A 20,623-nucleotide genomic window follows, 5' to 3' on the forward strand; every position below is an offset into this window, starting at 1 on the left:
TGCCAGGTGCTGGGGGTGGATGAGTGGGAGGTGAGGAACCTTTCCCCTCGGGGCATTCTGGCAGCTGGGATTTGAGTACCTCCACTTAAAGTTAACATTCGATAGCATGTAAAAATGCAGACCGTGGAGTCAGACTTGGGTTTGCTGTCAACTCTCAGCCACTCAATGACTATTTACTCAGGACCTCCCACAGAGCATCGAGTGTGCTCCAACTGGGCATAAGATGGTGAGCTAAGCCAGACTGGATCCATGAACCCCTTAGTGGGGCTGACATTGGGGTAGACTTGCAAAATTAAAATAAGTGCAAAACTATCCATTTATAAAAGTCACGCATGTAACGAATTAAAACCCACTACTGCTTCCCAAGGAGGCTCACAGGGTGGAGATGAGATGACGTGGTGTGGTCTGTTCAGTTTATTTTGAGACAGGGTCTCAATGTGTAGTCCTGGCTGGCCTGGCACTTCCTATGTAGACCAGGCTGGCCTCCAACGGACAGAGATCCGCCTGCCTCTGCCTCTCAAGTGCTGCAACAGTTTGTTTGGACTAGTTACAGAGGTGAAGGCGCTGAAGAAGTGCGGGAGGAGACTGGCTAAAGGGGAGAGGAGAAGAGAACAAGGCTGGAGGGAGGCTCCATGGACGCTGCCCATCCCAGCCGCCACTAGCCACACACGAAACAAAGGTCTGGAATTTAGTCAGTGGGACTGAAGAAGGTCCATTTTATTTTAAAATTAAAAACCAAAGCAAGGTAAATTTTAAAATACTTATCTTTAAGGATATTTTGGACAAACCGGGCTAAATGAAACAGTAGTCGAGTTAATTTAATCTGCTTCGATTTTACTTTTAACAGCGTAGGGTCAGGTGCGGTAGCACTAGCCTTTAATCGCAGCACTCTGGAGACAGAGGTAGGGGGATTTCTGTGAGTTGGAGACCGGTCAGAACTACATTGTGAACCCCAATCTTAAAACCCAAATCTAAAAAACAAAACAAAAACAAAAAAACAAAAAAAAAAAATGTGTAGCGGATGAAGCCAGGCTTGGTGTATGTCTACTCCCAGCACTGAGAGGCTGAGACAGGATGAGTTGAGAACCCCAGGGCAGTCTGAGCTACCCAGTGAGACCATATCTCAAAACAACAACAAAAAAACCCGAAAGGTGCTTTAGGTATAGCTCATCGGGAAAGCATGAGTTCAGCCTGCACAAGGATCACTAAAGGTTCAACATCAAAAAGCTGCTAGAACGATCGCAAGTTATGAAGGTGGTCTGCTTTATGTTTCTGTTGACCAGTGAGTGCTAGGCTAGAGATGGTTAATTCTGAACGTAAATTTTCACTCTCTTGAAATGCAGTGTGGCAAAGGTGGAGGAAAACTGCTTGGAGACAGACCGCTTGGTTCTGTCCCTTTCGGCTGGGATGACACCTAATGTACCCACTAGGCCGCCAGGAAACCATCTCCAGGATGGCTTGTTTCTTCATTTACCAAACAGAGCACAATACACGCCGTTAGGACTTGAGAGGAATTTTGGAGGGGATTCTCCAGTCCTCCGCCCCTTGTTCACTGGGCGACCTTCCTGGACCTCAGTTTCCCTTGTTCGTGGGCATGAGGAGGCGGCAGGCCGGGCAGGAGCCAGTTTGCTGCTTGGCAAGGAGTGGTCCTCTGTCTGTTCGTCTGTCTTACCTGAAAGTTTCGGCGGAATCGCAAAGCCTCAGGGCGGGTTCCACCACGGGTCCCTCCGGGGACCCGACCAAGCTCCGGATGGCCGCCGGCACCCACGGCCCCAAACCACCGGGAAGGGGCGCGCTTTGCTTTGTGGCCGGGGCGGGGGAGCCTGAGACCAGGCCATTTTGCTACTGTGAGTCCAGTCTGGGTCACTACACACTCCTTTTCCACAACAATGCAGCCATGAGCTGGCCCAGGGGCGGCCACACGCGGTTGCCATGGCGACGGCGGCGCTACCCGGGGGCCGGACCAACGTGTGTAGGGGGGCACGCCTCCCCTTGACTATGCCACTTGGCGTGTGAGCAGCTCCAGGAGACGTTCCCGAGGGTTTCCTCGCCTCGTGAACCGGAGGGAACCCGCGGGGGGACCCCGCTGATGCGCGGAAGCTCGTCTGGGAGGTGGCTTCCCCTCCGTCCTCAGTGGTAGAGGCCATAGCGGCCGCGCATGCGCGCGATGGGTCCCCGGCGCCCGCCAATCGCAGTCGCGACGGTTGACGCGGCATGGGCGGATCCTTGCAGAAGGTTGGGGATAGCGCTGCACTCCGGCTTCGCAGACGCGCAAGGTATGTCTGGGAGCGCTGGGCGAAGGCCGGGGCCGGCCGGGGTGGGTGGATACCCCGGGACCCCTGGAGAGGGTGGCGGGCAGGCCAGGTGGTGGCGTGCCCCGTGGGCGCATCTTGGGACGGTGACTCGGGACCGTGTTTTGACCCATCACTTGAAGGGTTTCTCCTAACCGGTACCGAACTCCTGTGGTCCTGTGGCCCGTGCGCCTGCAGACAGGCAACTGGCTGGCTCTTAACTCTTTCCAGACACTTTTGAGAATCCAGTGAAAGCTAAAGATGCTTCCTTTTCTTTCTTGTCGGAATGAAGATAATGCGTTTTATAGCCTGGTGCAAACTTACAGCTTCGCACATTATTAAGTACAGTTCCCTGTAGAGGGGCACAGCTTGACTTGCTTCCCAGGGTTATGGTGAGCATCAAACGCCCCAACAACTTGTAAACACGAAAGCACTCCTCACCTACAAACTGGATGCTGTTATTATTCCTGGTTATAAATAAGAGACTCGAGGACTGGAGAGATGGCTGGACGTCTGAGAGCACTGGATGCTATTGCAGAGAATCCCGATTCAATTCCCAGCTCATAACCGCCTGTAACTCCAGTTCCAGGAATCTGCGAACCCAAGGCATATGGTACACAGACTTACACGCAACACCCATACACATTGAAACAATAATAGCAGATAAAGCAACTGAGGCCCTTGGGGGATAAAATGCTGGGATCCCATTGAGGGTGAGCAGTGGTGTTGGTTGGAAGCCAAGTATAGTCCCTTAACTTTCTTGATCCTGAGGCTTCCCTATGAGAAGGCTTCACTAAAGAACTCTAGGACTAAAGATGTTTAATCAAAGGCTGGTGTGTCTCTGTGAGTTCAAGGCCAGTCTGGTCTACCGAGTGAGTTCCAGGACAGCCAGGGCTACACAGAGAAATCTTGTCTCGGAAAAGCAAAAATAGAACACCAGGATCTCAGCGGAGCTGATTATAAAGTCATCCAGAGTCTTGCACGGTGCTCATATGGCCTGTACCTTGATCTAGAAGGATGTGTGTGCATGTTAAAATTTTGTGGTAGGACTAGGGAAAAGGCTCAGTGAGTGTGAGTGCTTGCTGTACAAGTATAAGACAGGGTTTCTCTGTGTAGCTTTGTGCCTGTCCTGGATCTCGCTCTGTAGCCCAGGCTGGCCTCGAATTCACAAAGACCCACCTGGCTCTGCCTCCCGAGTGCTGGGATTATAGGCGTGCGCCACCACCGCCGGCTACTGTGGACTCTGAACACCTGTAATCCCAGCACTGTTTGGGGCAGAGACAGGACTACTTGGACTCACTGGCCACCTACTAACTCCAGGTTCAGGGAAAGACCCTGTCTAAAGGAGTATGACAGAAAGTGATAGAGCAGCACACCTGATGTCTTCTTCTGGACTCTGTTCCTGCACACACACACACACACACACACACACACACACACACGTACACACACACACACACACACACACACACACACACACACACCCCTCTGCAGGTCCACATGCATACAGCACAAACATATTTAAAAAAAAAAACTACCATGAAGCCTTGTGGGTTTTTTTAAATTTTATTTATTTACTTTATGTATGAGTGCTTTGTCTGCATGCACACCTTTATGCCAGAAGAGAATATCAGATCCCCCTAGAGATGGTTGTGAACCACCATGTGGTTGCTGGGAATTGAACTCAGGACCTCGGGAAGAGCAGCCAGTGCTGTCAACCACTGAGCCCCCAAGAAGCCTTGTGGTTTTAAAGCGTCTCTATTTGTTATACTTAAGTTAAAAAGATTCCAGGCAGTGGTGGTGCACACCTTTAATCCCAGCACTTGGGAGGCAAAGGCAGGCAGATCTCTGGGCTCGAGGCCAGCCTGGGCTACAAAGAGAGTTCTAAGACAGCCTGGGCTGTTACACAGAGAAACACTGTCTTGAAAAGCCAAAAATAAAAAAGTTGACCTCTTCCCTGAGCCTAAATGATGTTAGTGATTTATGAGCATTGCAGGAGGTTGTGATCAAAGCTGGTGCGATGGTGACAATGTCGTTGTCAGCTCTCCATGTTCTGGCTCTCTCCTTCTCTCGAGACACCTTCCCTCTCCTAACAGGCCAGGTGACTTGACACACGGACCAAGAGACAGCACCACTGTCATTCTGGGAATGAAATGCCAGAGTAGCTTCGAGGCTTCAGAATGGCGTCTATGCAGAAGTTAGTGTTCCTGGTGCTGCTCTTACTGGCTCCCGGGGATAGAAATTTCACCCCTTAGTTCACACTCTAATGCTGATGAAGATGCCAACTTGGGACAGGTTTGCCTGAGGCTAACTGTGAAGCCACACAGACTGGTTCAAATGTGTGTTCCCACTGAAGACCTTAGCCTTCTGGATGTCACCAATCAAATGGGGGTGACTAGGAGGGGCTTTGTCAAAGGGTAATTGTGAGTTAAATGAGACTATGCAAGGCATTAGCATACTGTCCGGCACACAGGAAGCATGCAGTGCATGGGATCTCCTACCAGGACTTCTAGGACCTCAGGCCTTCCTTTGCTGCTCCGTCAAAAAGGACAACTACCCAGTAGATATTGCCAGGATTGGTAATCGTCAATGACTGAAATGTTTTCATGATTTTGGAACAATGAAAGAGAGTAACTGGGGTTGGAGATTTAGCTCAGTGGTAAAGGCCCTGGGTTAGGTCCTCAGCTCCGGGGAAAAAAAAAAGAAAAGAAAAGAAAAGAAAAGGAAAAGAGAGTAACTGACCTGTTTGACCCTAGGAGAAGGAAGTGTCCGTGTTTCCTCATCAAGTCAGGAATGCCTCTCTTTGGGAGTATATTCAGCCCAAAGAAGACCCCTCCTCGGAAGTCTGCCTCTCTCTCCAACCTGCATTCTGTGAGTGGAGATTGGGGTGCCACGAGTGGTCTCTGGGTGGATAGGCAACACTGGGAGGACATCCTTTTAATTTCTGTTATTAAGTTGGAACTCCTGTGCGAGTATTACTGTCAGAGTTTATTCAAGAACCCACTAAGACAGCCCACCTCAGTCTGATTTTGGTCCCAGGCAATGATGTCCAATCTTACATTTGAGTTCCAAAACCTGTCCAAAAATTAATTTCAGTTATGGTTAAAGATCAAATTCAAGCCTGGCCTTGAACTCACAGAGATCCACCTGCCTCTGCCTCCTGAGTGCTGGGATTAAAGATGTGTGTCACCATGCCTGGCCTGATTGATTTTTTTTAAAATATGGATGGTGTGTTGTAGAATATTATTTTAAGGTCTGTTACTTTTGTTTATGTTGCATTTGTTTAACTCTGTGAAGCTGTGTTACTGTGCCTGTCTAAAACACCTGATGATCTAATAAAGAGCTGAACGGCCAATAGTGAGGCAGGAGAAAGGATGGGCAGGGCTGGCAGGCAGAGAGGATAAATAGAAGGAGAAAACTGGGGGAAGGAAATAAAGTAGCCAGAGAAGGAGGAGGACTCCAGGGGCCAGCCACCCAGCTACAAAGCAAGCCACGGAATAAGAGTAAGATTTACAGAAGTAAGAGAACAGGAAAAGCCCAGAGGCAAAAGGTAGACTGGATAATTTAAGTTAAGGAAAGCTGGCAAGAAACAAGCCAAGCTAAGGCCGGGCATTTATAAGTAAGAATAAGCCTCAGTATATGATAATATTCAAGTCCCAAAAAAATAAATAATAGAGGCAGTAAACAGATACCTTTTTTTTGTTGTTGTTGTTGTTGTTTGTTTTTTTTGCTTTTTCGAGACAGGGTTTCTTTGTGTAGCTTTGCACCTTTCCTGGAACTCACTTGGTAGACCAGGCTGGCCTCGAACTCACAGAGATCCGCCTACCTCTCCCTCCCGAGTGCTAGGATTAAAGGCGTGCTCCACCACCGCCCGGCCGTGAACAGATGTCTTAATGAGGCAAGTAGCGTGGAAACAGAGTTGTCACTTTAAATAGGGTGGTCAAGGGAGTTCTGACTGAGCAACAGACATTTCAGCACAGACCTGAAGGGCTTCTTCCCTCTCTTTGTGTGTGTTCTCTGTGTGTGTGTGTGTGTGTGTGTGTGTGTGTGTGTGTGTGTGTGTTCTGTGTGTGTGTGTGTGTGTGTGTGTGCGCAGGCTCTGGCACCCATTGCCTGGACCTGCTTCTTAAGCTGCTCATGTCTCCCTCTCACAGGGACAAAAGCCCCTCCCTGGCAGAGCTGGTCACACTCACCTCTGAATGCTCGGGAACCAGGCCTGACTTAAGGAGTGTTTGATGAGCTCTGTCGATGAATACAGAAATTGGACTGTCACACATTAAACACGCCCTAGCAGGAACTTAGAATTTTATGCTTCTTCATAACTGTGTGCTTCTGTATTCAGTAAATTACAAATTTCCTTATTATAAATGTACAGTGATGGGAAGAGAATGAATTAAAACCAAGTATCAGTACACATGTACAAATGTACAATAGATTCTTTGAACTGTAAAGTAGGTGTAAAAATTTAATTACAAATTGTAGCCTATATAGCCTTTCTGGAAACATCCAGAGTATAAAACAGAACAGTTCATTTCTCTTATAGTTTAAATTGAGTGGGTGGGTAGGTGCTTATGCATGGAGGTCAGAAGGAGACAGGAGACATTGGGTGGCCTGCTTTACCACTCTCCCTTATTCCCTTGAGACAGGGTCTCATTCTGAACCTGGAACTTACTATTTGAGGCAGGGTACCTCCACGCCATCAGCAGACACGCCCACCATCTGAGATGCCTTGATCCTAACCTCCATTCCTGCCACTCTCCTGGGGCATTCAGCTCACATACTGCTTCATCCGAGAAGCTCTCTCCACTGTATAGACCTCTTCTGTGCCAATGCCAGCCTCCCCTTAGACTAAAGGACACCCTTCCACAGACACAGGAATTGTGGGTATTTTCGCCCAGGCTGGTGACCAGCAACCCACTGGGCCTCCTATCTCCCATCTACCTCCCCCGGTACACACATTGCACCGGGACTTAGAGATACATGGGCATACCTGGCTTTTTATGTGGGTGCTGGGAACTCAAACTCTTACCCATGGGCATTTTCCTAGCCTCTACTTTAAATGGTTGCTAGATTAATTTGATAGTCTAGCCTTTTAAAGTATTTCAAATATTGACAGGTATGGTAGCACACTAATCCCAGCACTCAGAAGGCAGAGGCAGGTGGATCTCTGTGAGTTTGAGGCCAGCCTGGTCTACAGAATGAGTTCTAGGACAGCCAGGGCTACATAGTGAGACCCTGTCTCCAAAAAAAAAAAAAAAATTGTTTTAAAGGTGCTAAGTACTGATGGGAGGACAGACATCTGTTTTGTTGGGTTTGGAACTAGTGGGAGAAGCTGGGATGTGAGCTCTTGTTCTGTGGTTTCCTGAGTCATCATAGTGTCTTCCCACAGTTAGATCGGTCAACACGGGAGTTGGAGCTGGGCCTCGACTATGGAACCCCCACCATGAACCTGGCGGGACAAAACCTGAAGTTTGAAAATGGCCAGTGGGTGGCAGGTGAGTGGCCCTTCCTGCTGCTTTGTCAACCAGGACGGTAGAAGGAACCCCCTTCCACCCCAGCTCTGTGCTTCCTTTAGACACAGTGATTAGCGGGGGTGTGGATCGGCGAGAAACTCAGCGCCTGCGCAAGCGGAACCAGCAGTTGGAAGAAGAGAACAATCTCTTGCGGCTCAAAGTGGACATTCTGCTGGACATGGTGAGGCATAGATTTGATGCCTAGGTTTCCCCTTCAAGGAAGCCCTCCCTTCAGTCAACCCACCCAACTGATTTCCCCAGGGCTTATTTGCCAGATACATTTCCTGTGTATCCAATCACGATATAAAAGTCAACCTTGCAGCCAAAGGCTGGAGCAGGGATGTGTAACAATACCCACAATTCCTGTGTCTGTGGAAGGGTGTCCTTTAGTCTAAGTGGAGGCTGGCATTGGCACAGAAGAGGTCTATACAGTGGAGAGAGCTTCTCGGATGAAGCAGTATGTGAGCTGAATGCCCCAGGAGAGTGGCAGGAATGGAGGTTAGGATCAAGGCATCTCAGATGGTGGGCGTGTCCGCTGATGGTGTCGAGGTACCCTGCCTCAAACAGACTGAATCAGTGCCCAGCGCAGACGTGCTGAGTGCACATACCCAATTAACGTCAGTCTCCCGTGTCTTCTGGGCCTGGAGGTGCATGTGCATGGTGGTGACAGACGTGAACGAACCAATGGGAAGCTTTTCTCCCCGCTGGCTAACCACTCAGCTTCATCTCCGGCAAGACAGCTGGCATCACAGTAGCTCTTGCTTCATGGAGCTAATACAAGCCACACACTTGTTCTGAAGTAGAGACCGCCTGCCCTTCCTCCCTCTGTCCTCATGTTCAATGTCAGCTGCCTTCTGCTGTACGGCCCATTCAAAGATCCTGATGAGGAAAGGAACGTTACTTTTAGAGCGGGTTGTTTTTTATTTACAGTGTTGTTCCCTAAGTGCCATTATGTGATCTATACAACTCCAAATGATTTATAATCCCTTAACTGTAGAGTACCCAGTGTCTGTCCTTGTCATCCTTCACACAGCATGGCATGCAGTTGTAAATGATGGGAAGTGCTGAGGGCTTGAATTATGAGTGATCCCTTTGACTGCCCAGGCGTTCCTGTTGTGGAGGCCAGCTAGGGGAGGGACGGCAGGCTTTTCCTTGGTGCAGAGTAGCTGTGCAAGCCTGCAGCCTAGCCTGGCCATAGCTCTCTTTGTAACAGTCTGATGCTCTCCTTCCAGCTTTCAGAGACCACTGCGGAGTCCAACTTGAAGGACAAAGAATTGGATGAGCTGAAGATTAGCAACCGCAGGAGGAAGTGAAGGGCCTGGGAAGGCTCGCTAGGAGATTAGCAAGCGTCCCACTGACTGGGGATGTGGCAGAGCCCTTTGATTTTTAGTCAAACTAATAGACTTGCCCTAGAAAAGAGCATTAACAGACCCTAGCTCCCTTGGACTTGGTGGTAGGGAGGTGGCACGGGATGAAAGACACCAAGGTCCCAACCAGGGCCATGGCTTGGGAGGCCCCAGACACACCACCCACGGTGTCGATCTAAAGCAGGCCCCAGGAAGGTCTAGAAAACAGTCGGCCTTTGCTTGCTGTCTGCAGGTGACAGCGTGTCACTAACTGTCCATGTCTCAGAGTCACCGGGTTCAGACAACTGGCAGTTCACCTCTTAACACGGGTGGCTGGGGTTTGGCACTAGTTTCAGAGAGCACTTCCTGTGAGGGTGAAGGGTGAGTGGGTCTGGGTTCTCTGTCCCCTCCAGCCATGCTCTCTGCCTTCAAAGAATCCCCATCCCCAAGTCCACAGCCTCTTCTGGCATCAGCTTCCCAGCAGCAAGCTCCCGCCTTCCACAGCACATTGTAATTTACTCTGCTTTCCTGTTTTGACTATTTTTATTTTTATTAAATGGTGTTCAATAATCTCTGTGTCGCAAAATAGGTAAAGAAAAAGAAAAACGAAACCAGTGTGGGTTTCCCAAGAAGTAAGCAGAGCCTGGCTTCTAAGTCCCAAAAGAATTTTCAGGATTAGGAAAATAGCACCGGGGCTGGAGAGATGGCTCAGTGGCTAAGAGCACTGGCTGTTCTTCCAGAGGTCCTGAGTTCAATTCCCAGTACCCACATGATGGCTCACAACTGTCTGTAACTCCAGTTCCAGGAGATCTGACACCTTCACACCAATTCATATAAATAAATAAGTTAAATAAATTAAAAAAAAAAAAAGAAAAAAAGGAAAACAGCACCTTGAAGTGGGGAACCACCCTAGAAGAGAAATAATGATTTCACGTTCAAATTCCTATGCTCTCCTGATTCAGGGAGGTAGCACTGGTGGTCCAGTGGGTGGTCCAGACCTGGTGAGGAATGGATGGTATGGGAATTGGGGCCCAAGTTAGTGTGATCTAGCCAGAGGGGAATCTAGTCGTGAAAGTCAGGCAGGGGGCACTGGTTGAGGCCTGGAGCCCAGGGCTTTGAGCTGGGACTGCCTCAGTGGTCCCTCCTGGGCTGGTGTGGAGACTGGCGGTGTGCTCAGTCCTTTGCACTTGCTCTCCCATCCCCCCAGTTCAGCCCTGTCAGCATGCCCCGTTGTACACAGGAGACAACGTTCAGAGGCCAGTTTGGAAACCACCTTAGACAATAATGCAAGTGCTGGAGTCCCGGCCCATAGTGACAGACAGAGGAGGGACTGCCTACACTGAGGCTGTAGCTTACAGTCTCTCCTAATGGCCAGCAGAACACTGCAGTGGGATGGACAGAGGCAGGCATATCGGAGTGCCTAACCTTCCGTCTACTCTGCCTCCCCTCCCAATTTTGTTTTGTTTTTTTTCCAGACAGGGTTTCTCTGTGTAGCCCTGGCTGTTCTGGAACTCTATAGACCAGGCTGGCCTTGAACTCACAGAGATCCGCCTGCCTCTGCCTCCCGAGTGCTGGGATTAAAGGCATGCGCCACCACCGCCCGGCTCTTTTTTCCCCTTTAATTCTATTTATTTGTTTTTATGGGGTAGGCTGCATCTGTCCTACTGTTCCATGTGGAGGTAAGAGGACAGATTTCAGGAGTCAGTTCTCCTGTGGGTCATGAGGCTCCAACTCAGGTTGTCAAACGTGGTGACTTGTGTCCTTATCTCATGAGTCAGCTTGCCAGCCCCAGAGAATGCTTAATACTGAAGAAATCCTAAAAGCATCCAGATATGTCATAGAAATAAAGACTATGGAGCAATGGGGTTTGCTTGTGTCCAGGCCACGCTTTGGCAACCATTCAGTGAGAACCGATGCTGGACATCTATTTTTTAATTCTCATGACAGTCGTACTGTTTCTCAGAAGAAACCATTCCAGTGAGGGGATGGCTGGAAGAGGAGCTGTGGCTGAAGCCTTGGGAATCACGTGGGATACTGTCGCCAGCCAGCTCCCAAGTCATGGCACAGAGACATTAGTTTTGAGGGCTTGGCCTAGCTTAGGTGCATTTCTGGCTTGCTCTTTTAAATCAACCTGTTTTTCTTTATCTACCTTTTGCCTCGGGGCTTATTACCCGTCTTCCTTCTGTGTATCTCACTTTCACTGCTTCTCGTGGCCGGCTGGTGCCTGCTTGGCCTCTTGCCCCAGGCGTGTCCCTTATTCTCTCCTCTCATTTCTCCTCTTTCTCTCTCCAGCCTAGATTTCTCCTCCTGTTTATCCTCTCTGCCCACCAGCCTCACCTATCCCTCTCCTGCCTAGCTATTGGCCGTTCAGCTCTTTATTAGACCAATCAGGTGCCTTAGGCAAGCAAGGTGAAACAAATGCAATGCATCTTTACATAATCACGCACACACACATCCTTACATCATCAAACAAAGGCAGCATAAACAAAAGCAACCCACCTTCACACAGTTCAAGTAATGTTCTACAGCATAAGCAAATGTAACATGTCTTTACCTAGTTCAAATAGTCCACAGCAGGGTACACTTGGGTGTCCCAATGACGTGAGCCCCTCGGCCACCACTGGTACCTTAGGCAGGGTGCTGGAGCCAGTGTGATGGAAGGCAGTGGTGCAGTGAGTTCTTTGAGCAGAAGGCTGCCATCGTCCTGGTTACTGTGTAGGAAGAACAGGTTGAAGGGACTAGGCTGTTCCCACCGCACAGTGAGTGACATACATCAACAGAATTGATGTTAGTGTCACAGGGCTTGCACATGGGGCTCACCAGGCTTTTTTTTTCTTTGAAAGTCATGGTAGGAAGGAGCCATGGATGACCCTTGTTAACAAAAACATCTAGAAAAAACACAGCCCTCACTCCAAGCCCTATTTCCCTTAGGAAGACTATTTTTGCTTCCCCCCACTCCCTTTAGAGGCATGTTGTTTTTTGTTTTGAGACAAAATCCCTGGTAGTCCTGGCTGGCCTAGAAATTGATATATAGACCAGGCTAACCTCCAACTTACAGAGATCCGTCTGCCTCTGCCTCTGCCTCCTGTGTACTAGGCCCACCATACTCAGCATGACTTTTTTTTTTAAATATAATTTTTTTATTCTTTGATAATTTCATGTCATGCACTGTAATGTGAATCCTAATTGGTCTCTATAATAAAAGCCCAGAGCCAGATATCGGGATAATGCTGCAAGATCAGAGACAGGAGCAAGCCACAGCCACCTCTTACCTCGCCAACTCCTCAGCCTGAAAGTGGGGGCGAGCTCCTGTCTCCTCCCGCCTTCTATTCTTCTCTCTGCCCAGCCATATCACTTCCTGTCTCCACCTCCCTAGTACTGGGAGATTAAAGGTGTGTGTGTGTTACCACTGCCTGGCTTCTATGGTTAACTAGTGGCTAGCTCTGAACTCTGATCTCCAGGCAAGCTTTGTTAGGGCATAAACAAAATATCACCACAATCCCACCCCCTCCATATCCAACCCTCACCCTGTAGCATCCCCCCCAAAAGAAAATTTAAAAAAGAAATGGTTCAAAATAAGCCACTTGGCTCCTCCATTTTTCCTGCCTTTCCACAGCACCTCTCCATTTGTCTCAGAGCCCTTGGGAGCTGTGGTGTGTCACACAGTCACCCTTTTTTCCACTCAGCTTTACTTGCAAATGTCCATTGCAATGAGTCGTTGGTCTGGTTCATGGCCTCTGGTTTCTGCTACACTATAAATACTGGACCCTCACCAGGACTCCTCTCTGATAATCCTCCTGTGGAGTCATGGAGATCCTGCAGCTATGGATCCACAGGACCAATGGTTTCACAAACCCCAGCAGGTCTTAGATGGAGTAGATGGTGGGGTGGGCCAAATCAAAGCTCCAGACGTGGGTCTGGCTGGTAGCTGATCTGGTCTTTCCAGGCTGCTGGGACTGCCCTCCTCAGTGGAGGGACGGAGGCAGCTCTTCTATGCCCATGCCCTGGGGTCCATGTCCCATGAGGGGCAGGACCAGCTCTTTTGCTGCAGTGGCCAGCAAAGGGTGGTGCCTGCTCAGCACGGCCCTCAGATTTCAGGACACATGATTCCTGTGGTGCCCTGTGGTAACATGGGCCATGGAGACCAACACTCCAGCTGCAGTGGACCCAGACATGGCCCTCAGCAGGAGCTCGGGCCCAGATGTCACCATGGCCCCAGATGGCAACACAAGCCACTCAGATCGGCAGGGCCCTGATGGCAACATGGCCCTGATACCAACATGGCCACAGGGGATGGCCCAGAACTTGGGCATCTGTGTGGCCTTTGGTGGCAACACAGACCACAGACATCAACACAGATCCCGGCTGCAGTAGGGCCATGGACCCAAACAAAGTCCTCAGCAGCAGCCCAGGCCAGATGTCAGCAAGGCCCCAGGTGGCAGCACAGGCCACCCAGATCAACATGGCTCTAGCAGCAGTGTGGCCCTCAGACACCAACATGGCCCCAGTTGTTGAGAGTTTCCTTTTTGGAGCCAGGCAGTGGTGGCGCACACCTCTAATCCCAGCACTGGGGAGGCAGAGGCAGGTGGATCTCTGAGTTTGAGGCCAGCCTGGGCTACAGAACAAGTTCCAGGACACACAGGGCTACACAGAGAAACCTTGTCTTAATAAACAAACAAAAAACAAACCCTTTACTATTAAACATGTCTTAGGTTTTTGTTGCTGTGAAGAAACACCATAACCATGGCAACTCTTATAAAGAAAGCATTTAATTGGGGTGGCTCACTTACAATTTCAGAGGTTCAGTCCATTATCATCATGAAAGGGAGCATTTTGTTGTTTTTCGAGGACAGGGTTTCTCTGTGTAGCTTTGTGTCTGTCCTCGATCTCTCTCTCTATAGACCAGGCTGTCCTTGAACTCACAGAGATCCTGAACTCACAGAGATCCGCCTGCCTCTGCCTCTCAAGTGCTGGGATTAAAGGCTTTTGCCACCGCCACCCAGCTTGCTCCTTTTCTTTATATATTTTCACTAGAGTTACCACTAATATCCATGTGGAAGGGGCCCCAAAACAGCTTGACCATGCAGCTGCCATGACAGGCTTAGAGGCCCAGACACAGCTTCTGTGACAGGCTTACTGGCAGGCAACACCCAGATCCTGGAAAAGCTATAAGCTGACCCTACCCAGGGAGGGTCTACATCAAAGGGGAAGTACCTGACATCACAAACATTCCAACCATTAGATAAGGTGGCCAGATGTCCCTAAGTCTAGCAAACATCTATTTTTGTTTCATAGATACCCCTAGACAAATGTCAGCCAATCAGGGTCCTGAACCCTGGAAAACCCCAACCACTGCTATGATAAAAACTCTACCCTGCCTGGGCTCAGAGCTCTCTGCTCTCACTGCTGCATTGGACAGGCAGAGACCAAGCCCCAGCCCTGGAGCTTGAAGATAATAAAGGTTCTTTGCTTTTACATACGAGATTCGGTCTCCGTGGTGGTCTTTTGGGGGTCCCCGAGATCTGGGCATAACAATCCACATGACAGAATCTATACTAGGCTGTTTTGAGATTTCTTCTGCCAATGGAATTAATCCTAAACTCTGCACTCTAGCTCAGACTCTTCAGACAAGGTCAAAAGGCAGCCACTTCCTTCACCAAAATATCACAAGAACAACTTCTGGGCAGCATACTAAAATTCTTCTCTGATACATCTTGAGTGAGGACCCCAAATAACTCTTAGCACACTGTCTTCCATGCTCCTACTAGTATGGCCCATTAAGCAGAGAGTAAAGCATCCCACTGCTTTCCCAGCCCAAGTACCAAAGTCCAAATTCCTCCAAACAAACCATGGTCAGGCCTATCACAGCAATACCCTAGTCCCTGGTACCAACTTCTGTCTTACTTAGATTTTCATTGCTATGAAAAGACACCATGACCATGGCAACTCTTATAAAGAAAATATTTTTAACAATTTATTTGTATTTTGTGCACATCAGTGTTTTGTCCACATGTCTGTGTGAGGGTATCAGATCCTCTGGAACAGGAGTCACAGACAGCTGTGAGCTGCCATGTGGGTGCTGGGAATTGAACCCAGGTCCTCTGGAAGAACAGCCAGTGCTCTTAACCCCTGAGCCATCTCTCCAGCCCTAAAGAAAATATTTAATTGAGGATGGCTTGCTTACAGTCTCAGAGGTTCAGTCCATTATCATCATGACAGGGAGTGTGGAGGCATGCAGGAAGACATGGTGCTGGAGCTGAGAGACCTACATCTTGACTCAGAGGCAACAGGAAGTCGACTGACCATCACACTGAGGGAAGCTTGAGCAAAAGAGACTTCAAAGCCTGCCGCCACAGTCACATGCTTCCTCCAACAAGGCCACACCTCCCAATAGTGCCACTCCCCTTTGGGGGCCATTTTCTTTCAAACCACCACAACATACTTTGATTTAAAATCATGCATGAGCTGGATATATTGTTGCATGTGTTTAGTCTAAGCACCTGAGGGAGAATTCTATCAGCAGGTGGATTTCTATCAGTTGGAGGACTACATAGAGAGTTCCAGGAAAACCAGGGCTATATAGAGAGACCTTATCTCAAAATAAATAAATAATAGTAATAACAACAATAATAGTAATAATGTAAAAATGCTTGCTGCTAAGCCTGAATTTGGTCCCCAGGACCCACATGGTGGAAGAAGAGTGTTGTGGGGGATTCACCAGACTGTTCAGACATGGGTTTAAGCCAATAGGAAATCTTTATTAGCTGGCCGGTGACTACACTCGGTGTTCGGGATCCCAATGTAGCCCTGAACCTTTCTCAGGGTGAGCTTTTAAGAACAAAAACCATGTCCTGGGTTGGCATACTTCAATTAACAAAAACAGTTAGCCAGTAGCAGAACTACAGAAGCCAAAAAAACAAGGTTAGTACATTCAGAGACTTTCCCAAGAACTATGGACTTTGATGGATTAGGTCTTTGTTTTCATTTTTGCCTGGTGGTGCTGTCTATGTGCTGATTTTTACAGCTGAATGGCACTTCCATCATGGAGACAGGGGGCCTACTAAGTTCTGGGGCCCTGCTACAGATATAATCATCTCCTGTAAGTTGTCCTCTGACCTCCATAAGCACAGCATGGCATATGTGCACCAATGCACACACAAAAAGAAAAAAGTGTAATTTTTTTCAAATAAGATTTAGTGTAGATGTAACGGTCTTATTATTAAATAAGAAACACAGAGCCAAATGCAGAGTTAAAAGCCCAAGGGGTCAGAGCAGTAGCTAAGAGCTGAGATTTAAAACCGCCTTCTTACCCCTCCTGCCACTGCTGTCCTTCCCCTCAGCAAGAGACCTACTTCCTATGTATCTGTCTTTTTATTGACCTTCTGTTCTGCTTTCTCATTGGTTGTAAACCCAACCACATAACCTCCTTGTCACTGCCTGTCTATACAGACCCCCAGGTCTTCTATGGCTGGTATTGAGATTAAAGACATTTTTCTCCATGCTGGCTGTATCCTTGAACACACAGAGATCTGTCTGTCATGTGATCTGGATTAAAGGTGTGTGCCACCACTGCCCGGCTTCTGCTATGGCTTGCTGTTAGCTCTGACTCCCAGGCAACTTCATTTATTAACAAATAAAATCACATTTCAGTACAAATAAAATATCACCCTAATTTAGTTTTTTCAATTATGTGTTGTTGGGACTGGAGAGATGGCTTAGCAATTAAGATCACTTATTGCTCTTCCAAAGGACTCAGGTTCAGGACCCAGTATCCATGACTCAGGTGGCTCATGACTGCCTGTAGCACCAGCTTTGGCCTCCAAGGGTACCTACACTGGTGCACATGCACATAATTTAAAATAAAAAAACTTGAAGCATTCACTGTTGTTGAGTGAATGGCACACACTTGTAATCCCTACACTTGGGAGACTGAGGCAAGAGAAGTCTCAGGCCAGCCTAGGCTACCATGCCATGACCTTGTCTCAATAAGACAAGTAGAGCAGGGTGTGGCCATGCACACCTTTACTGTGAGTCTGAAGCCAGCCTGGGCTACATAGTAAAATCTATCTATGAGAGAAGTATCGTTCACCCAGCGGTAGTGGCTCTGGTCTTTAAACCCAGCACTCAGGAGACAGAGGTAGGTGGATCTCTGAGTTCAAGACCAGCTTGGTCTACAAAGCGAGTTCCAGGACAGTCAAGGCTGTACTGTCTCTAGAAATCCTGTCTCTAAAAGCCATAGAAATATTTTTCTTTTAAATATGCAGGCTCAACTGCACAAAATAGCTGTGAAGCACCTATTGAACAAGCTCGGGGTTCTTCCATAGCTTAAGCGGCTGGCGACATCCAGGGGGCGGGCCAGAGGACCCGCCGGGACTCTCTCTCCAGCCAGCCCCCGCTCGCTTCCGGAAGACGCTCTGCCCAACGGCGGGCCGCTCTCGCCGGCTCTCTTCCGCTTCCGGTGTCCTACAGCCATGGCCGCCGCCGTCGCTGCAGCCGGTGCTGGGGAGCCTCTGTCCCCGGACGAGTTGCTCCCGAAAGCCGAGGCGGAGAAGGCCGAGGAGGAGCTGGAAGAGGACGACGACGACGAGGTGCCTGGGCCTGCGGGGAGCGGGGCGGGAGCGGCCGTCGGGGCGTGGGCGCCGCAAGCCGGGAGGGCTGCTGCTCCGCGCGGCAGGGAAGGGCCCGGCCCAGGGATCGGCGGCTCCGGTGCTGCTGCGGCTTCGCCAACGACCCCCACCTCCTCCTCCACCACAGCTAGATGAGACCCTGTCGGAGAGACTCTGGGGTCTGACGGAGATGTTTCCGGAGAGGGTCCGGTCGGCCGCCGGAGCCACCTTTGATCTCTCGCTCTTCGTGGCTCAGAAGATGTACAGGTGAGGGACGAATGTAGGAATACCGAGAGTGTGCATGGAGGGACTGGTGCTGTCGAAGGACACCGGGCATCGGAAACCATAGGCGGGAACTTGAGTGACCTTGGGTTCATTGTCATATCTCGGCTGGGGGTCGTCTTCTGGCAGGGTCGTTGTGGGAATTCTTTCATGTTATCTAAGGATTCTGTGTGCGAGGCCTATAAGAATGTGAACTGTCATCTGTAATCACTGTCTTGCCTCTGCAGGAGTTTGGTGCAAGGATTGAGTAGGGTACACTTGCAGAAACATCGAGGAGAGGGATACTGGAAGCTGTCACTGGTAGAGGCTAGGTTGCCTGCTTTTCTTGGCATGTCACCTCACACACTCTCCCTCTGCAGGTTTTCCAGGGCAGCTTTGTGGATTGGAACCACTTCCTTTATGATCCTGGTTCTTCCTGTTGTCTTTGAGACAGAGAAGTTGCAAATGGAGCAACAGCAGCAACTGCAGCAGCGGCAGGTGAGTGCGGGCTCCGGGCTCCGGGCCAGCGGTGGAGGCCCCAGGAGTAGATTGGCACCAAACCCCGAGTGGGAGTAGGTGCCCGACTGCTCAGCAGCGTGGGCTTGTCTACCTTGTATGTGTGACAAAAGACCTACTGAATCGGCACAAGCGTCTTAACGCTCTTTTTTCTTTTCCAGATACTTTTGGGGCCTAACACAGGGCTGTCAGGAGGAATGCCAGGGGCTCTACCTCCACTTCCTGGAAAGATCTAGATTGTTACTTCAGTATTTGTCCTGGTGGGAGAACTTTGAAATTCAGTTGTGTTTGAACTGCTGGTTGTTTGGACTTTTTAGTCTTTTTTTTTTTTTAACTTTGGCACATCGATCTATTTAAACCTGGTGGGAACTTTCTCCGTTTCTCATGGAGAGACTCCACTTGCACCTGTGCCCTTCATAATGCTCTCACTTACTTCCTGTTCTCAATCTGATGCTAGAGTACAGCCATGAGAAGGTAACTCCACGTTATCCCTTTAGAAAATTGCTCCTATTGAAGTTCTCACAGGCCCCTTGTGGGGGAAGAAGTAAGCACCCCTGACCATTAAGGCCTTTTTTTTTTTTTTTTTTTTTTTTTTTTTTTTTTAAAGAATGGAGATGTCTGGGACATGTAAACAATGTGAAACTTACAAAATCCATTCTAGCTGCCGATAAAAACAGTCCCCAGGAATCGCTGTATGTTGGAGAGAAGCGAGGCTGGCTGTAGCTTTAGCCAGGCGGGGACTGAGAACAGAGCGGGCGCCCATTTCCTCTGCACATGTGGCAATTAGAGACCTGTGTATTGTGTAAACAAAGAAGTCATTGCTCACTTTTTGTATTTAAATATTAAAAGAACTCCAACTGAAAGTGTCATTGCTGTGTTTGTGTATTTTAAACTTAGGCCATTTTAGAGAGCCAGGGGAACTGCCTGCCAGACTTCCTTGGTTAAGTTTTCAAAAAGGAAGAACATTTATTTTTGAATGTTGTATTGATTATTGCCTCGAATCCAAGTATCACTTCAGACTCCCTCACGGAAAGTGAAGGACCAGCTCTGTGATGTGCAGTCTACACAGTATAAACTGTTTAAAGTACGTATTGCCTTCTAGTCTTGACAGGGCAAGTTTGCAGATAGAGCTTGTTATCTAATTCTTGTTTTTCTTGGGGGGAGAGTCTCTCCATAAGCCCCGGCTAGCCTTCAGCTCAGTCTTCCTGAGTGCTGAGGGATTATGGGCATGCACACCTGATAAGACTGATTTTTTTGTTTTAATTTTCAAGAAAGGGTTTCCTGGCTGTTTTGGAACTCACGCTGTAGACCAGGCTAGCCTCCAACTCAAGATCCTCTGCCTCCTGGAGTGATTAAAGGTGTGTACCACCACTGCCCAGTTTTTTGTTTGTTTGAAGTGAGTCTGGTAATTGATCCAGATATTTTCCTATCTTTGAACCTTGCAGTTTTTCCACTCAATGTTGGTCTTTTGTTTTTCTCTTGAAATGGTCTATATAGATCAGGTTGGCTTCCAATAGGATTGCCTGCCTCTGCCTCCTGAGTGGTGGATCGTATGTGTCCAACACCACCTAGCTTGACTCTAATTTATTGTGCAGGTTTTCTAATCCTACTCTGATTGAGGAGGTTGTGCTGTTCCCATGGGTTAAGGAATCTGCACAAGGCCTGTCACTGTAGGGTGTGGATTCAAAGCCAGCCTTCCAACTAGACCACTGTTGTGTGCTCAAGCCAGCAGTTTGGCTTTTCACTTGATAATTAGAGAAGCACTAATAGAAGACAGTGAACAAAGTACAATTCCAATAGAAGTCTCATTTTAAAATCACAGTAAATTCAAATGCCTCAAGGGCGTTTTTTGGTTTTTGAGGCAGGGTATAGCTAGCTGGACCCTGACTGACCTTGAATACATCTTGCCTCAGCCTGCCCACTGCTAGGACAACAGGGTAGTTGGAGGCACCTCTGAACTAAATCCCACTAAGTAAATATTCTATCTTGATTTTTCAGGTGAGAGATTTGATCAAAGTGTCTCAGAGTGGTGACAAAATCCCTTTTATGTCAGAATCATATCAAAGGTGTTTACATAATCAGTTAGGCAA

At 48.7% G+C, this 20,623-nt stretch overlaps 3 protein-coding genes across 3 annotated transcripts in view; 2 read left to right on the forward strand and 1 right to left on the reverse strand.

Moving 5' to 3' along the window:
- Fam227a (family with sequence similarity 227 member A) overlaps positions 1 to 2,118 on the reverse strand; it is a 58,417-nt gene extending 56,299 nt beyond the window's left edge. Inside the window, exon 1 of the mRNA XM_028871155.2 lies at positions 1,673 to 2,118. The gene's annotated coding sequence lies outside the window, so the exon portion shown is untranslated. The remainder of the gene's footprint in view (positions 1 to 1,672) is intronic.
- A 52-nt stretch (positions 2,119 to 2,170) lies between these two features.
- Cby1 (chibby family member 1, beta catenin antagonist) lies at positions 2,171 to 9,722 on the forward strand. The gene is made up of 5 exons (XM_028871156.2): positions 2,171 to 2,276; positions 5,048 to 5,162; positions 7,681 to 7,786; positions 7,867 to 7,985; positions 9,037 to 9,722. Exons 1-5 carry the CDS (start codon positions 2,215 to 2,217, stop codon positions 9,115 to 9,117), a joined length of 483 nt encoding a protein of 160 aa, XP_028726989.1. The 5' UTR covers positions 2,171 to 2,214; the 3' UTR covers positions 9,118 to 9,722.
- Positions 9,723 to 17,586: 7,864 nt separating this feature from the next.
- On the forward strand, positions 17,587 to 19,402 carry Tomm22 (translocase of outer mitochondrial membrane 22). The gene is made up of 4 exons (XM_028871159.2): positions 17,587 to 17,738; positions 17,905 to 18,023; positions 18,398 to 18,515; positions 18,695 to 19,402. Exons 1-4 carry the CDS (start codon positions 17,622 to 17,624, stop codon positions 18,767 to 18,769), a joined length of 429 nt encoding a protein of 142 aa, XP_028726992.1. The 5' UTR covers positions 17,587 to 17,621; the 3' UTR covers positions 18,770 to 19,402.
- The last annotated feature ends 1,221 nt before the right edge of the window (positions 19,403 to 20,623 follow it).

The sequence above is a fragment of the Peromyscus leucopus genome, chromosome 20, assembly GCF_004664715.2.
Source record: "Peromyscus leucopus breed LL Stock chromosome 20, UCI_PerLeu_2.1, whole genome shotgun sequence".
Taxonomy (NCBI): Eukaryota; Metazoa; Chordata; class Mammalia; order Rodentia; family Cricetidae; genus Peromyscus; species Peromyscus leucopus.

What these genes read in the sequence shown, in the direction of transcription:
- Tomm22 (XM_028871159.2), top strand. Translation starts at nt 17,622, where the DNA reads ATGGCCGCCGCCGTCGCTGCAGCCGGTGCTGGGGAGCCTCTGTCCCCG. An exon ending in GTGGCTCAGAAGATGTACAG is followed by an intron (nt 18,024 to 18,397) that starts GTGAGGGACGAA and finishes CTCCCTCTGCAG; the next exon opens with GTTTTCCAGGGCAGCTTTGT. An exon ending in AGCAACTGCAGCAGCGGCAG is followed by an intron (nt 18,516 to 18,694) that starts GTGAGTGCGGGC and finishes TTTCTTTTCCAG; the next exon opens with ATACTTTTGGGGCCTAACAC.
- Cby1 (XM_028871156.2), top strand. Translation starts at nt 2,215, where the DNA reads ATGGGCGGATCCTTGCAGAAGGTTGGGGATAGCGCTGCACTCCGGCTT. An exon ending in CGGCTTCGCAGACGCGCAAG is followed by an intron (nt 2,277 to 5,047) that starts GTATGTCTGGGA and finishes GTTTGACCCTAG; the next exon opens with GAGAAGGAAGTGTCCGTGTT. An exon ending in TGGACATTCTGCTGGACATG is followed by an intron (nt 7,986 to 9,036) that starts GTGAGGCATAGA and finishes CTCTCCTTCCAG; the next exon opens with CTTTCAGAGACCACTGCGGA.